The following is an 18,518-nucleotide window of genomic DNA, read 5'->3' on the forward strand; positions in this document are numbered from 1 at the left end:
TTACTTATCCTATACATACTGTATATAATATAGTATTTTCATGAACACGGTCTTAGTTCATGATTTGGACCTGCAATCCATCTCTCAAGGAGACAATTAAAAAGGAAATATCTGTTCTATGCAAGGTGATCCGTCGTGAAGCTTTGTGTGCTATCAACTGGAATTAATTCATGTCCCGGTGAGAGTTTAAGTAAATAGTAGTATAAGTCCTGCTTGTCATTTCCTTTACAATCTTGATGTCCATAAGGACATTAAAATAAAAAATCAATTAATCAACCTATATTATACTTATCAAACTTCTTCCACTACGAATATGTACTGAATACCAAGTTTAATTGCACCAACGAGAAGGTAAAATTAATATTTTCTCCCCCAAATAGTTTTTGTTTATAATCTTCACTAGAAAAAATAATGTAGTAATAATTGCACGTAACTCTGTTTAAGTATTAATGTCTCTTTTCACTAGTAAGGCTATAAGACAGAAGGTTTATAGTTTGATATACTATTCAAAGCAAATATTTGCAAACCAGAAATATAACTGGGACTACTTGTACAGGAAGCGCATTTGCTACTGTATACTGTTGAGCAGGGGTAAAAGTGGATCTGAAACGGTAGAGGGAAGTATGACGTCACACCGTCCCCCGTGCCTATCTTTACCCATTGTAATCTTTTAGAACATGGGGAGACACAACATATATTTTCTCAAAGTGGGCGGACGGCGTTCCCCCTCACTTTTACCGCTGCTATTGAGTTTATTTTGAGTTTAAAGTCCCTTTCAGCAGCGAGGCTACATGAGACGGGACCTTTTGATTGACGTGGAATCCGAACCACATGAGCTCCCGCCGAGAATCGAACCCGGGTCTCCCACGTTAAAGGCGCGTACGCTAACAGCTTAGCCACGAAGTAGCTCTACTGCATACTGTTATCAAACACTGAAATTCAAACATACAGTAATTGAAACCATAACTTACGTGTATCCTCTGAGCCATTCAAAATTATCTATTGCGCTCCAAGCAGTGTATCCTAGGACATTGCAGCCATCAAGTTTTACAGCCTTCAACATTTCGTTAATATAGCTCTAAAACGAAAGGTAAAACATATAAAGCATTTTCATACAGAGAATAATACATTACATGATTACTGGTACACAACGCTGTACAGATACAATGGCTTCTAACGAGTGTAAATATCATTATCGTATACCAAGATAATTTGAACTAAGATAAAGTATTTTTGGCTTTGTTATGTACATAACCTGAAGATGTATACTGCGCCATACTGATATACCAACACATATAATCGTTTTTTTTTTCTTTCGACAAAGACAAAATACTAAAAAGGTATTAATATTTATTCTTAGAATACGAAAAATCAATCCCTGTAGAAAATATGCAACATTAAAGCAGATTTGTGCTGTATGGATGAATAATAGTATGCCTTTAATACTAAAGGTGAAATCCACTTCATGGTAACTCGAAGTGATTGCTAACATACGTAGTCTTACAGCATGAAGGAATTATATTTTACAGGAGATTATTTATTCAAAAATCTAAATAGACGTGGCGAAGAAAAACAGACAGATACTAACTCTATAGTAGTTTACTCGTCCAGTATCATTGAGTTCTCCTCTGTCAGAATAACCACTTTCTGTTACATACAATGGTGGGTTGTTATACTCATTCTTTACCCAGTTCAGAATCTTACGGAAGCCCCACGGAACGACCTGTAAGAAATAATAAAGAAACCTCATTATTATCTACTAATCTTTTTCTTACTAATGTATATAGTCTGCTTGAAAAATGAACTAAAAGTTTCATTTCGAAATCATGTTTGTTAGTTATATATAGACTGAACAAGAATGTTGCCACACATTTTTGTTTCCTATTACAAGTTTGTCTTCTCAGAGCATTTTGTGTTAATCAGAACTAAAGTTCAATTCCCCAGCACTAAAGAGAAAAATAGGGTCACATAGTTACGAGAGAGTTTTAATATTATACAAATTTAAAGGTTTAATAATTATTATATGAGAAGGCTTCGTGAATCTAGATTTAGAAATTTAAAACTATCCAATCTTATTAAATTAATTTTCAAACACAAATCATGTGGCATGAATAAGAAAATCATATGCTTACCTGCTAAGATTATCTATAAAATTTCACTCTATTTGTAATATCTTTTATTTTCTATCAGAGCATACATAATTGGTAAAACGCATTACCAAGACAATGCTAATTTGATACAATAATGGTTTATGTGTAGATTGAAGGCATTATAATCAACAATACTCAATGAAGCAGTAAAAGTACAGCCTACTTGTAAAAGCTGAATGAACTTAGCACTTAGAATTCATGTTTCTTGGTTATACATTTATCTTCTAATTGAGTCTACTACAATGATTTTTTGCCTACAAATAAGTATATAGTATATACAATAGTAACTAACTTGTTAAGATTAACTCAAGGTGACTTCTTTAATATTTGTCGTTAAACTGATCCATATGAAGAAACCTGTTCAAGATGAAAAGTTTTTTGATCCATGCGTACCCAATAGAAGGTATTAGAAAGCTCCATTTGCTTTTTCATTTTTATTAAATAGATACAGTCCATGTACCCTATTACAACCTTTTAAAATTTTTCGTTGTAAAAGTGTACTTTGTCTCTGTTCTCAAATACCACCATTTTAATTAGTCCACTATAAAGAAAATAATCTTTGTTCTGCTGATTGTGCAAGGTTATTCCAAATAAAAACAAGTAGTTACGTAATCAACAGTACTAGCAATTGTGCATGATGTTACAGAACCCATAGCAAAAGGATATTTATCATTCAATCACAAATTAATTTGGTTGGAAATCAAGAGAGCCAAATTGTGTGATATCTTGTATCATTATAAACTATATAGAATTTTAAGTAAGTTTCAGTTGAAATTAAATTATAATCATTGAAAATTACGCGTTGGTATTCCTCTCTCATATTTAGTACTTTATGAAGGTTTAACGCAGTACAATATTTCTTCTACTTAGATAGGTTCGGTTATACACTATAAAACGAATTGTAAGCATAATCCTTAACGTATTAGCAAAGAACTATGGCACATGAAAGCTTTCTAATTGCGGCAAATTATCTACACATTTGCGGCTGAAAAGTATGGTGATGAACTCTTAACTACTATCCGATTTAGAATAAGCATTCGTACTGTCCTGACATTACGTATCATTTAGATTTCCAAGTTATGCTATAAATATGGGGAAATCCTAGAATGACACTATCTCTCCGTTCGTCTGACCGTATCTACCGTCAGGTATCGTAAAATAGATGTGGACTCTTTGATGTGGACTCAGAACTGAAATTATAGGTTCGATTTCTATCCTAGTTCATGTATTGGAACCAGAATCTGTAGACTTCAACTCTGTGGCTTCAATAACGTTTTTCTTGACCTGCAATCAGTAAGAGGTTGCAAGAAGAACTTACGAATTCTGAGGTCACAACATTAGGTTCTATCTCAGCTCTTATATATCTTTTGAAACCGAAACTATTACTAATACCTAATATTGTATAGCCGTAGTTTGGTAATCTGTCATTATTTACATATTGTGAAACAAGATTAATTTGCATTTTTAAAAAGGAATATTATTCACAAATAATAGTACTCCAAACATAGTGGTCTTCACTAATATTTCCCTGATCTTGTTGTAAACATATGGTATGATAAATGTTTAGGAATTATAGATTCACATATTCATATCTTACCCTAAGCCAAGAGGCTGCGGATTCAGGCCATGAGTCATCAAAACTTTGGGCGTTAGTCTGATCTCTTTCCCACGAAGGATTTGGACCTCCAATTCCAGCCTGGGCATAGTTTGTCGTGTAGTGGTTGAGACCAATAAAGTCATGGGTGCCTGCAAAATAGGATTGATTCAATTGTCATTTGTTAACACTGTACGTTGAAATTTATGTATGTATGTGCGTTAACATTTATTTAATGTTAGTACTAGAAGTACTGACATTTCGTAATAACTATTTAAACGAACCTTCCTTTCTTCCGAATAGTGTGATTAGGTTGGTAGGTTGATGATGTTCCCTTCTTCCCGGAGTATATAGAACCTTTCTCATGGAGAAATCCTAAGTATTTTACCTTAAATCCTCCCTTCTCCATTTCCATTAAGACAATTATCTTTCAATATCAGTTATTTGATACATCCCCACATCTACTGTTAACGTTTTCTGTTTTAATTCATGTCAATCTACGAAGTAGTTAATACTTCTGCAATTATTTTTGCACGTTATTAAGTGGCAGAGTTCTCAGTTTTGATGCGAAATATTTCTGTTTTGATTTGATAGCTACCAGCTCAAATGAGAGCTTAGTGCAAAATATTGTCTAATGCATGTTTCTTACATGAAATAGGGGAATATGTTATTATTACTTGCTCGTTTTACTAACAGTTTCCCAGCATTCAATTGAAATTCTAACCTTAAAAAATAATATTTAGTTTAGGATGTTAAATATTACACAAACCCCCTTTACTTGACAACAAGTATTAATCTCCTTTTGGAACCTTTCTTCTGGTTCAGAACACTTCAATCACTATACAAGCCATAGATTCCATCAGGAGACTAATTGTAAATTATAAGTTGTATTTTCTTTAAACACATTTTTAGTTATTTATATCTTATATTATTTCTACTAATAAATCAAACAATTTATAAGCATTGAATTTGCTATTATTCTCTCTGATATTATCAACGAATACTATCCGCTACTATTATTCCCTACTTCTTACTTAGTGATTCTTATTCTGGGTCTTATTGTTTAATATTTCCTATTACTCTCAGAAGAAACTCTTTATTTTCAACTAATTCAAATGCATAATGTTTTATATAAAATACCTTTTATATAGTCAATTTGTTCTTGGGTGAAGACAGGCAACCTTGATCTATTTCTGCCTTCTTCCGCGCTATATTTGTCAACCAACTGCCGCATGACAGGTGGGTAATCTCCTTCTTCACTGTAGATTGGATGGGCAAACCAACCAAACTGTAACAAAGAGAATATAGATTAGTAAAAATATAGACATAGTAGTAAGTGAAGATTCATAAGGATTATACTTCAAGATTTATAAAAGATAAAAGTAATATTGCATAAATTCTCATAAAGGTACCGCTAGGCCTCAAGCCTTTTACCAAAACAAAAGTATGTGATTTTAAAAATTTTCGGAATTATTTCTATAGTCAGTAGTTGTTTAGTCCTGTTTATACTACGTACTCCAGGGCAATGATTCTCAACTGGTATGGGGCGAAACTTTCGAGGCAATGTCATAATGAAATGGGGAAGTAAATGAAACCATAGCCGGATCTAGACGGGATGAAGGGTCGTCTGTCCTCGTCCCCGAGCGGCACTAGTGCTGAAAGCCTGGTGATAGAGAAAACTATGAATCTTTCACCGCCTCTCCCTCACTGCTTTCACTGGGAGTCCGTTCCGGACACGCTCCCGAATAAAACTAATATACCGCAATTAAATATAAATTAGAAACAAAAAAAGTAACAAGAAAAGTATTCGAAGGTTAAAAGTACTTATTTTAAAACACGTATGTTAGGGAACACTCAACAAAGGAGATTATACCGCGACCTATAAAAGGGTCATGAATCACTCCTCCAGGGCAGAAGTGGCAACTGCCCCTCCAGGGAAGCTCCTCGCCGTTCCAAGGGGGCCCATTTTGAGGCAAAAGTACTCATCATTTTCTTACTCCATATACGATTGTTATTATTATTATTATTATTATTATTATTATTATTAGGTATTCTGCATTTCGGCAGGTTCTGGGATTAATGAAAATATTTTTTTTTTTCAATTTTAGATTTGGGCCTGGAAATGTTTCTTCCACTTTTGTCGATCTTCAGCTTCCTCTTTTAACTCCCAATATTTTCTCCTATCTTTCAACTCATCGATCAGCTATGTTCTTCTTCTTCCTATTCGTCGCTTCCCTTCCATCTTTCCTTCTATGGTGGTGTGAAGAAGACGATTTCTTCTCAAGATGTGTCCAATCCAATTGACCCCTCTACGAAGAATGGTAGACCAGCGTTTCTTATCTTCTGTACTTTTCCACGTGTACAGCTTGTTTTTTTTTTTCTTAAACCACGTATTCATCACCACCAGATCATGTTGTCTACAGAAGTCGATAAGCATTTGACCTCGTTCATTTCTTCTACCTAGTCCAAATAGTCTCACTATTTTATTACCAGCTCCTTCTCCTACTACGCTGTTGAAGTCTCCCATTACTATGGCGTTGACCTTACCTCTTCCTTCCTGATGCAATATGTCACTGATCTGATCATACATTACTTCTACTTCATTGTCATCATGATCGGTTGTTGGCATATACACTTGTATTATCACAATATCCACTGGTTTTGCATGCAGTTTTACAAACATCAAGCGGTCACTGCAGCATTCCACTTTGGTTACACTTCTTGCTACTTCGTAATTCATTGCTATCATGACACCATTCTTGGCCTTATCGCCACCCGAATAGTGTATTCCGTAATTTCTGGATGCTATTCATCTTTCCCTGGCCATCTCACTTCACTTAAGCCCACTATGCCCACTTTACATTTGTCCATTTCCACTTTTAAATTTTCAAGTTTTCCTTCACGTCGTAGAGTTTGTCCGTTCCAGGTTCCCATGCTGAAATGAAAGTTATTATTTTCTCCTCTGATGATTCTTCCCGGAGTAGTCCCAACTCGGAGATCCGAACGGGGGACTATTTTACCTCCGGAATTTTTTTACCTCAGGAAGAACCATCATATTTATTTATTCTTCTCCTTCGTCCCTTCTGGGAAAAATACGAACATAAAATTATAAATGAAGCTTCAAACAGATTCACTACATTACATAAACAAAACAAGCACACAAAAGGTAAATAAAAACAAAAATGAGTCGCAGGCCCATTTCGGTAAAAAAAAAAAAAATGTCTACAATTAGGGGCCCTAGAAATTATATTTATTCGTATGGATTTGAAATTTGTCAATATTGTCCCCTTAATTAATTTGTCCTGTATGGAATGGGCCCAGTGGCGTAACTAACGGCCCCGGACACCTTGCCGTGCAGTAGGACTCACAGGCTCCGGGTGGCCCATAAAGAGTAAGAGAAAGATGGAAAGAGGGGGCCCAAGAATTAGTACAAAACTTTTTCTAGGGGGCCCAAATACGTGTATTAGTGCTTGCTCCCCTAGAAAAAAGTTTAAGTTACGGTGCTGCACTCCTCTAGATGTAAAACTATAATTCCTTTTTATTTACAGATAGAATGCCGCAGAAGTAAAATAGAGATTAGTGGAGAAAAGTTTCGAGCGTAAGAAACATTACTGAATAAAAAGTAGCATTGTTTTACGTGTTCAAAGATATTGCTCGTGAATTGAAATGTGTCTATACCCAAATATCATTGAATGTTAATAAACTATGAGAAATTAATATGCTAAATATATATTCTAAAGGAGTGTCTATAAGGTAGGAGGTGTATCTTTAGGGGTATCAATGAAACGTTCAATTGCCAAGAAGGGTGTGTTTCAAGCACTTAACAATTACAAGTTCAGTATTACAGTTTGTAACTTTCATACAAGAAAAATACATTTTAATCAAATTTATTCCTTAGGGGCAGTATTAGCGGTAAAAGATTTTGAGTAAGTTTCAAAGCAGTTCTTTCTATTTCATGGAGGTGGTATTAAGAGGTTACAGAAGGCATGTTATTGATCTTAAGAGAATGAAAAAGTACCCTTGCATTATAAAATTTTATAGTATAGTTTCTTATTGTTACAAGACAAAGCAAATTCCTTAATTGGTAAATATTAAGAGGAAACGTAGAAAGCTAAAAATTTTAAAATTCAAATAAGCATATAATGAATTATATAGTCTAATGAAGGAACGATCTTTCAATATATTTAAGGATTATTTTGCACTGAAACGCGATGCACTTTTATGTTCAAGAATTTGATTTAAAACTTAAAGTCTTCGATAAACTATTAGAAAGGATATTTTGAAGATTTATTTGAAAGAGACATATCGAAAAATGTTGATTTCATACCAGAAATTCTTATCAAAGTTTCAATTCTAAAACTACACGCACAGGTTCTCGTAACAGAGTTTACACATTCCATTTGCTGAAATGTATCTCCCACCTAAAACTTGAATTTTGCAATACTACTTTTAAAAAAAGCTGCTTTGCAGCACAAGGAAAAGGATCTTTTCGTCTTTCAATATTCCCTCCCCATAAAATGCATTTGAACAGAAATTCATTCATTGCTAAATTTTCTTCTGCTGAATTGATGAATGAACATATAAATTCAGGGATGTAATTGCTAAATTTTGTTCTAACCATTTCGAATGATTAATGTATTCGTCGAGCATCTCTCACCCTCTATTTGTTTGAGATCCACAAACCTGTGTCATTCCTTGTCCAAAGTTTTCCAAATTTAGTCTAAATTTAAGGACCTAATTGTAAGAGAGACAAGTTCTTTTATCTAATGTTTACATCCTGCTTTCATAAAAATCATTGGTTGCTCCCTGTTAATTGAGGAAAAAAATAGAAAGCTAACTCTTAATAAACAAATTACTTATTAACTATGTATGCGTCTAATATACTATTTCACACCTATTAAATAAATTACAAAATTAACCAACAAAAGATACGAGTCACAATACTTACTCTAAATTGTAAAGCATTGATAGATGCCTGGAGATCTTCAGAAGAGTTAGTCTTTGGTTCATACCAGCCAGTGTCAAGAGTGATACCTACTTGGCCTGCAACATAAATTGAAGATTTTCTAAATCTGTTGTTAACTAATATATATGATAGATATAGAAATACCTTATACTCCTAAATATCATGGCATTACGGCTTTTACTAGAAGCTCTTAAAGATAAATAGAAAAAAACAAAATTCTTTAGCATTAGCAATACAGCTACTCTACACATATTTATGCATTTCAGAAGAATTCTAATATTTTTCTCCGGATAAAGTTTATGGTATTAGCATTCAAAATTACATATGAAAAAAAAAAAACTTGTGTTCATGTGTTGTGACTTTTTATGTCTTTCATGCAATTCGTATTACACTAAATATTAGCTTACGTAGATCTTCATTTGGGCATCTACATACCTGTAAACGTTGAAATCAATTGTGAAAATAATTATGGGCATTTTTGATATACGAAATTTTGCAACCACGCTAATACATTAACCGTAGAAACAACCATTAGTGTATGACGTTGAAAAATATCAGATGTTTCAATAGCATATTTATAAAAAATGTTCTATCGTAACCGATTGTAATGCCTTATATCAACATATTTGTACGTTTCTGTTAGATATATGTATTAAAATATTGGATGTTCATAGAAATGAAATGAATTTGCTTTTAATATGCCTTATAATATGTGACTAATATAAAAATACAACTGTATTTTATCTTTTTTTGAAACAAATATTTTCCTTAATTTTCACGTTCTGAGTGCAGATTTTATTTCAATCGTAAGTTTACAAATAATGTGATTATATTATTTTCTCCAACCGAGGAATCAACGCTTACTAAACATGTTTTACGAAAATGACGCAAATGTTAAAAGTAGTTAATGTGCATTTATTTAGTTTTTTTTTTAAACATTTTGTTGACATTTCTTCAGAAACTTTCAAATAAAGAATTTCAATACCATACTTCCCTCCGAACCTCAAATAAAAAAGTTTCCATCACATACTTTCTTCAGAAAAACTTCAAATTTACAAAGTTTCAATGGTATACTTTCCTCAGAAAATATCAAATTAATCGTAGCCTTCCTCTTCCTTTCCTTCCTTCATTTTATTCCGTCCCACCTTCTATCACATTCCTCAGAATACAAGAGAATCCCGACTAGTTTATTTCTTTTATTTTTTCATTCAATGATCAATGAAATATGCTTACATTATTCCTAAATGCAACTATCGTTCAGAAATATCAATAGTTGTTTTACTTCAAACGTGAAATGTTACCTTATAATATGAAAAATTACCTTCAAGATGAAAAAGATGTTATTATTATTATTATTATTATTATTATTATTATTATTATTATTATTATTATTATTATTATTATTATTATTATTATTATTATTTACCTTGCTGTGATTCTCTGAACTCTTCATCGTAAATATGATAGGCCTTGGCATGAGATAGAAGGATAGTGTGAGCACATAAGTATTCTCCAATGCCGTGAGCGTTAACTCCTGGAGCATTGCCTCCTTGGTCATATCCCAAGATGCATTGAGTCCATGGTTCGTTAAAGGTTAACCAATGTTTTACCTGTAAATAGAGATGAGAAAGTAATTTTAATAATAGTAACAACAATAATAACAGAAGCAATCAAAGAAGATTACCGACAGAAGCTCTTTAAGACATCATTACCTGAAAATTTCAAATTCATTATTAATATTTTATGCATAAAGGACATACGAACATAGACAAGCTCAGAAATTTTCAAAGTTCACAGAGTTAGTGCTTGAGAGTAGTTTGGATTGTACGTACTTGCCAGAAAAATATGTAAATAAGCACTTTCTGTAAACTGCATTATCAGTAGCTACTTTTAAATTTATTTCACAAGATATTCCAATTTATATAAACTATTCTGTAAAATGAAAAATATATGACAATAAATAAGTGAGGAAGTTGTTAGTTTAATTAGTTTAGTTCGTTAGCTAGTTTAGTTAGTTAGCTTAGCCAATTAGTTTAGCATCCATTTTTAGCTATTTAAGGTGTGAACCTACAGTTTAAGGTGGACTGTAATGCATTTAATTTTATTAACTGCTCTTCCATCGGGAATCGAACTGAAGATCACGACACCAAACGTACATGTGCTAGTTACGAGAGCAGTACGGAGGACCACAATAAAAAAGTGTTTTACGATATTCATAAAGAGAAATTATGTGATTATTATAAAATCCATTTAATAAACTTATTTATTTATAGTAGAGTTTCTACGAGCAGCTTTCGTACTCATTGTCAGTAGAATCTCTAATAGATCGGCTACATCTACTTGAGAAATTAAGATTTTAAATCGATAACATGTAACTTGAAAAGGTTATCAATATACAACTGAAATATAATGTTAGTTATATCTGTCTAGGATAGTACAAGAAGAAGAAGAAGTACTTACTCTGTCTCCAAACTCTCTGAATGCTACACGTGCATATTCTGCATAATAATCTGCAATGACGGGACTAGTGAGACCACCAATATCTTGTAGTTTTTGTGGAAGATCCCAATGGTAGAGGGTCACCTACAGAATAAAATAAACCATAACTTTATACGAATGTTAGATTAACCCTACAATACATAGTGAAACAGATATGGATCATAGTGGCAATAATCTGTCCTTTCCTACATAACGGTATGTAGTTGCTAATGCAGTTTGAATTAGATTGGGAACGTTCTATGCTAATTGTAATTCCACAGTTTCCGCATAGATAGCACTATTAAGCGTACCGGTACTTCCGTTACTCATTTTTTTCTCTTGAAAAACTTTCTTTACACAGAAAAATCATGCAATGTAGGGTTAACTGGATGAGTAAGAATTTAACTGTTTTCTAATAGAAACAACTTGTCATTAATGTATTCGTATCTTAAATAACTTTAAACATGAGCTAACAAAGTACAGTATTGTATTACTCATTCAAAACAAACTATTGATTGTACTGAATTTTCCATATTTCATATATTATTGACAATTATTATGGTAAATAGAATCATAAACTTTTACTGCCAAAGTTTTTTTATTTTGATTTTAGAAAGAGATATTTTTTTTTTCAGTTGCTTGCCAATCGACATTATGGAGAACTACATTCTTGGACTTTATGATCGTACCTTACTCCCTTTCTCCTTGTCTCCCGGAGGACAAAATTGCAACTAAGTTTCTGTTGTTCGTAAATTTTTAAAAAATAAAACCTTACAAATTTTTAAGAAAGTAATTAAATGTTAGTTTCATATACATATAATCTTGAATGCGAGTTTCTCTTGATTTATTGATTCTCTTCATATTGAAAAATATGCTTTTTATTTTGACTGTTAGTTTCATGCTACAATAATTAAACTTCTCTGCACACCTACTTATGTGAAATTAAATATGGTTATCGTATTAAATAAAAAACGTAGTTAAATATAAAAATAATTGAAATTAAGCTATTTGTTCCAAGTTACTCCAGATTTTATGTTTACATAAAATGATGTAGTGTCTCCAAAGTCCCCTGACATAAGGTAACTCCGTTATTATCAGACTTACAACAAAATGTAAGAGGGACAACCGTCTTCAAATGTGATGTTTTCAATCTAAAGTGAAGGAACTTTTTAAATCGGACGAGCTGTTTAGGCTGTACACTTTTTATGCGCTCAATGTTAAATTAAAATGTAACGTAACCATTTACCTGAATCCACAACATAAGTGAACAAAGTTATCTTTTACGCTAATATGTCGATGGCCAGCCTCCATTTCAAACAGTAACTTCATTTACTTATGTTGTGAGTCGAGGTAAATGGTAACGTTACATTTTCATTTAACATCGGGCGCATAAGGAGTATACAGCCCAAACAACTCGTCCGATTTAGAAAATTCCTTCACTTTAGATTGAAAATATCATATTTGGAGATGGTTTTTCCTCTTACATTTTGTTGTAATTCTGATAATATCAGAGTTAGTCTATGTCAGGGGACTTTTGAATCACCCTGCATATATAATAGTCCTGACTACATTACTTTAGTTGTCTAGAAGATTGCTGAAATTTATTGGAGTGAAGAAGACATGAAACTTATAATTTTACCTTTATAGAATGAATATTAGAAAGTAAACTCCTAATGATATTGATTACTAACTGTATTTAATTAAACATATAATACTTACAAATGGAATAATGTCATTTTCCAACAACAAATTGATAAGATTGTTGTAATAGTCGATGCCTGGTTGATTAATGACGTCAAGATCTCCAGTTGGCAATATTCTAGGCCATGACAATGAGAAACGATAGAAGTGGACCTAAAGAGTGAATGTGTATATGTATTATCATAGAAGTAAAATAATACATTATTATTATTATGTGTTGTTAATAATACTACATAGCAAATAAATAAATTGTATATGCCCTTGAAATAACTGATTCTTTCACTTTCAGAATAAATAAATAAATAAGATTATTTTCTTTTATTGATTACATATTTGTCTTAACTACACAAAATATCCTATTTTACGAACTCAATCTTAATGATAAAAAATGTCCTATTTTTCGAATTCAATTTTACAGATAGAAAATATCCTACGAGTTCAATTCCAAACTACACAAAATATCCTATTTTGCGAACCCAATCTTAACGATAAAAGATATGCTATTTTACGAATCCAAGTTTACTTTTAGAATATATCCTACCAATTCAATTTCAAGCTGCATAAAATATCCTATTTTGCGAACCCAATATTAACGATAAAATGAAGTTAATTTTACATTTAGAAAATATCCTACTAATTCAATTCCAAACTACACAAAATATCCTATTTTACGAATTCAATCTTAGCCATATAAAATATTCCATTTTACGAATCCAAAGTTGCTTAATACAAATTTTCTTTTCTCGAGTTATCGTACTTGATTTATTTAGTTAGTTCTTCGCTTAGTATTTATGTTTTCACTTCACGTTTTGTTTTCCACTTTTACCTATAAAAGCAAAACAATAGTTCTATCCAAATTTTGCAGAATGATAATGGATTTCCATGGCAAGATTTATGATAAAGACATTATTGAACTAAATCCTATTCTGAGACTATTGTGACCAAAAAACTTCCTAATTTGCTTAACGCTGAAACTTTGCATTTAGATACTCGAAGATTCACCAATTAGTAACTAATAATGGTAATAAATTTTAAGTAACTGCACTAGTATGAATGACAGTTTGTACGTTTAGAACCTTGCCATCTAGAACAAAAAAAGACATGAGAAAGTTCACAGCGAATCATTAGCCAATAAGTTCTAAGTAAAACGCTAAATAGCATAAGTATAAACGTATTCAGATGAGAAGATTATATCCAGTCACTGGCACGGACTTCCTATGTCCAATTTCCTCTACAATATTTAACAGGCTTTTGATTAACATTTTTTTAGCAATACGTTCAATCACGAAAATGACTAATTAAAACATGATCAGTTTGCTGAGTTAAAACGGAGACATAATTTGTATGGATTATTATTTTTATTTTAGTTTTCTTGGATTACACACAAGTTTTTTAGTGTTCTGATTTTTACTGACTACTTCAGGTGATTCTTTTGTGTGTGTGTGTGCAATAAATATCTTTTGCATACAATTGCAAAATGTATATACAGTCTCAATTCACTTTACAACGTAATGAATTTTTATGTAAGCACTTAAGAGGCGTCCTCAACTTTAGAACACTAAAACTTGTCTAGAAAAATTGGAAAATATTTTTTTCACATATAAATAACGAACAAATAATCGTGTTTGTGGTTAATTACTAACAGCGTTAAAAAGATATAGTACTTATTGAAAACTTCAACTTCTTCAATAATAAAGTTAAGTCAATTTGTTTGTTCAAAAAAACGGCATAATTATTTCTCATTGATTAGTATCATTAATTTTTAACCTTGATATTACTCATATGGGTCGTTCATAGTACGCGGTGGCTTAGTGGTAGAGCGTTCACCTCTGGTGCATAGCATCAGATTCGATCCCAGCTCGTGCCAAGTGAACTTTGTGGTGGACAAACACTGTATACGTGGGTTTTCTCGGGGTTCTCCTTTTCCTCCCACTTCCATTCATGCCATCATTTCATTCATTTTTCAACATCACCGTCTCCTTTATCCTAGCTGGTATAAGCGTGGGACGTAAAACTTAAAGATTTCATTTCATTTTTCGTTCATAGTACATAGGAATCAAGTTCCATTTCTAAAGTTGGGAGAAAAACAGATTTAAAGCTTGTATGGAGCGTTCAAGTATATGGAAAAATTAACATTGTCCCCTTAAAGATGAACTACGTTCAAAATTACTAAAAAGGTAGACTTGATTCCCTCGTACATTGAACCCGCCAAAGTAATTATTAATTATTTTTATTCCTCAACAATAAATATTATTAGTACTTGGTTCTTTCGTACTAAAGCTTTGGAGTGAAATCTAAATAGATTTTCTCAGTTTAAAATATTGAAGTTTGCTTTACTACAACCTTGCTATTGCTATTTTAATTTTAATACGAATTATACATAATCTAATTAAAATAACTTTTATACTAACACCCATCTCCTTCAGGAGTTGCACGTCCTCTGCGTAGAGATGGTATGAGTCAGCTGCCACATCTCCATTTAATCCATCATCCGTCTTATTAGGGTACATATGCAACATATGGTCCCATATGCTTTCTCCTTTGCCTTTATGGAAAAACAAAATACAGAACCATTAAATTATTGTTCAATTCAAAAGCAAAAGCACTTTTTTATTTACTAAATTTACAAGTTATTTTAAGATTTTCCGTTAAGTGTACATGAATATAAATTGAGATTCTTAAATTCTCTTATATACAGCCATAGGTTCCCGAAATTGTTTATTCCAGAGCTCAAACGAATTTGTTTTTCATCAGATTGCTCGTTCCAATAAGATAAAAAGTATCCCGTTTTGTTGCCATAGGAAATTCTGAGTAAGTTATTCAAAGGTAAGTGAAATCGTTAACTGTTGATTGCATTTGTAAGAGTTTTTCTGAAAGGTTTCGGCCACTCATTCTGTAGTCTTGTTCATAGTATGTCAAATAAGTGAGTTCGATCTTACTGTCGAACTTCCCAAATTTTCTGAAGGTAGCCCTTGTCTGCAGACAAACTGAATATTTACTTATGAACAGAAATTAACTCTAACTGCAATCAAATTATTAAAAAATCTAAATGAAAATACTAATACTCAGATTTTTCACTAACTATAAGTTTTAGTATTCACTAGTTGAGTTCATGTTTTCACTTATCTTTTTAATAATTTAACTGGAAATACGTCAATTTTTGTTTTTAAGCAAATATTCAAAAGGTAGCTTCAGAAAATTTGAGGATTCGAACTCAAGCACTGAAAACTAAAAGTTAGTGGAAAACCTAGGAGTTAGTGGTTCACTTATCTTTTTAATAGTTTGATTGGAAACGTCAATTTCTATTTTTAAGTAAATAGTTTGTGATACAACGTCAGAAAAAATGTACATTAATAATATCTGCATCAACATTTCAAAAGACTTTTAGGTTGTTTTTTTTTTAAGTCTTCTTGACTATGATGCACTATACATAGTATGTTACAATTAGCAGAAAGGGGATTACACACAGCACTATACACAGTATGTTGCCTAATTGCAGCAACGAGATTAGGCAATCGGGAAACAAAAAAAAATACTGACTGTAAACCAATATTTCACAAAATATCTAAAATTATCAAACAGAATATGCCATTGGATCATTGTGTCTCGAAAATTTTTGGTACTGAACGGATCCTGGATATAATGATAGATTATTTGGTCTAATCAATATTTAGTCCAGGTTATGAAGGAACAAACATATCACTATGAATGTTTATTTTATTAGTTTACATTCAATCTAATTCAGTACGCATTATAATAGTAATGTAATAGTGGTAACAGTATTTGGAACCACCGTATATTGTGAATTGAAATGATACGTAAGATAGATTCACAAACTCGAAATTGTTTTGGTGTATGTTCGAGAAATTTAGATAACATTTTGAATATTTCCTAACAAACAACCCGCTTTTATGTTAATTAAATTTTGTATAAATCAATATGAGAATATTAATATGGTGAAAAGAAAACAACGTGAAAAATGTGTAGGTATATATTCGTAACTTATCTAATAGATAAGAAATTTCCTACATGTTATAAATTGTTGAGAAATTTTAGCAAGAATTTTACTTTAGTTACACCAAACATAACGGAGAGAATCCTCCGCAAAACCTCACCCTCAAAAGTAAACTACCTTCAATATATTTTTCCCAAAGAAATCATAATAAAGTTGTTAACGAAATATTGATTTTTGAAAAATAAACAAAATCATCAGACTCCTTTCCGAGAATCTAAAACAAGTTCTTGGGAAACGTATACAGTACAAATCTTAAGTTTATGATTTGGTCCAGATATGTTGAACGATGACCTCTAGGCGAGTGTACAAAAATTTGGATAACCGGATGAAGAACGAACAGACATAAAAAAAATATACTTTTTCCGTCCGTAAAGGAAGAAAAAATGCAAAATTGAGACATTATGAGCCTATTTCAGAGTCACTATTAGTTACCGAGTTATGAGTGGCGAAACGTAATGTGATCGAGCAGACACGAATCCAAAGGAGGCTCTTGATTTAAAATCCTCGTTGCAGAAATGGATCCGAGGAGTCTATGAGAGTCCTCACCCTTAAGGTTTACATTTACACCGGGTAAAATGCTGCTTAGGCAATTAAACATACTTGATAATTGGAAAAAATATACATAGAGATGGTTAGCATCCTTTCATATAACTAAATCCACGATGAATATCTGCGATGTGTAAGATATTTGCTCACATAGTTAAAGTCTTATTCGCTGCTGGTGTTACTCGAGAAATAAACGCAGATAATATCAAGTCTGAACGGGGTATTATAAAATGACATTGCACATCAATTAGAACTTTTCTTGTGGCTCCAAAAGATTCCTATTAATATTAATATTTAATTAAGGCTCTTAAATGAGCAAGTATTAACAGTAAATACCCTCTGCCAAATGTCGAACTCACTCTCTGAGATTCAATTCTGGCTATGAGCATGTCTGCATAAATTCAGCAGCCAGATATTATGCGTTCCGACCGTAAGCAGGCGAAAGATAGTTCCTCAAACTCTAATTAATTGACCGTTTTATGTGATTGGTTTAACACAAGCTTCAGTAGAACAAAAATAAAAGAAATGGCAGTATGTATTTACCATCGGCATCCCAACCTCCTTCTACTTGATAGGCAGCAGTAGCTGCTCCAAACAGGAAGCCTTCAGGAAAGGTATCGTAATAGAATTCATCATCTTGGCCAGCGCCAAGATGCACCAGCAGTAACAAACAAGAAACTACCCACAACATTGTTACGCTGTCATGGCGTTCAAAGACCTAGAGTAACTCGTTTGAGTTGTTTAAATACTGTGACCGTGACTGTGAACATAGTTATCATAATAACAGTAAGATTGATAATCTCTATGTAGTACCTACTTACTTCCACCTAGTAACACGTGAATAAGAAACAATGGTTGACCTATATCGTAAACATTTTCCCTTTCGTCCACAATTATCTGCAGAAGACTATCAACAAAGACAATATCTTATCAACGGAAGCTAATCTAAAAGTGCTTTCTTCTTAAAGGCCAAGGTGAAATCATTTCCCGCCTTTTTCTTTCTCGTAAATTCTTCAAAAATGGTTGCGACTAGTGTTGCCAAGTCTGAAATATAAAATCGCCAGCACT

General features: G+C 32.4%; 1 protein-coding gene across 1 annotated transcript in view; it reads right to left on the reverse strand.

Moving 5' to 3' along the window:
* LOC145665165 (lactase/phlorizin hydrolase-like) overlaps positions 1–18,180 on the reverse strand; it is a 60,494-nt gene extending 42,314 nt beyond the window's left edge. Inside the window, exons 1-10 of the mRNA XM_081732448.1 lie at positions 17,994–18,180; positions 15,301–15,434; positions 12,908–13,042; positions 11,171–11,293; positions 10,137–10,320; positions 8,693–8,787; positions 4,885–5,032; positions 3,748–3,896; positions 1,589–1,723; positions 972–1,078 (exon numbers count right to left, since the gene is read on the reverse strand). Coding sequence (XP_081588574.1) covers positions 972–1,078; positions 1,589–1,723; positions 3,748–3,896; positions 4,885–5,032; positions 8,693–8,787; positions 10,137–10,320; positions 11,171–11,293; positions 12,908–13,042; positions 15,301–15,434; positions 17,994–18,141 — 1,358 coding nt within the window. The 5' untranslated portion in view covers positions 18,142–18,180. The remainder of the gene's footprint in view (positions 1–971; positions 1,079–1,588; positions 1,724–3,747; positions 3,897–4,884; positions 5,033–8,692; positions 8,788–10,136; positions 10,321–11,170; positions 11,294–12,907; positions 13,043–15,300; positions 15,435–17,993) is intronic.
* Positions 18,181–18,518: the final 338 nt, after the last annotated feature.

This window comes from Thermobia domestica, chromosome 11 (genome assembly GCF_964235325.1).
Source record: "Thermobia domestica chromosome 11, izTheDome1.hap1.1, whole genome shotgun sequence".
NCBI classification, from domain to species: domain Eukaryota; kingdom Metazoa; phylum Arthropoda; class Insecta; order Zygentoma; family Lepismatidae; genus Thermobia; species Thermobia domestica.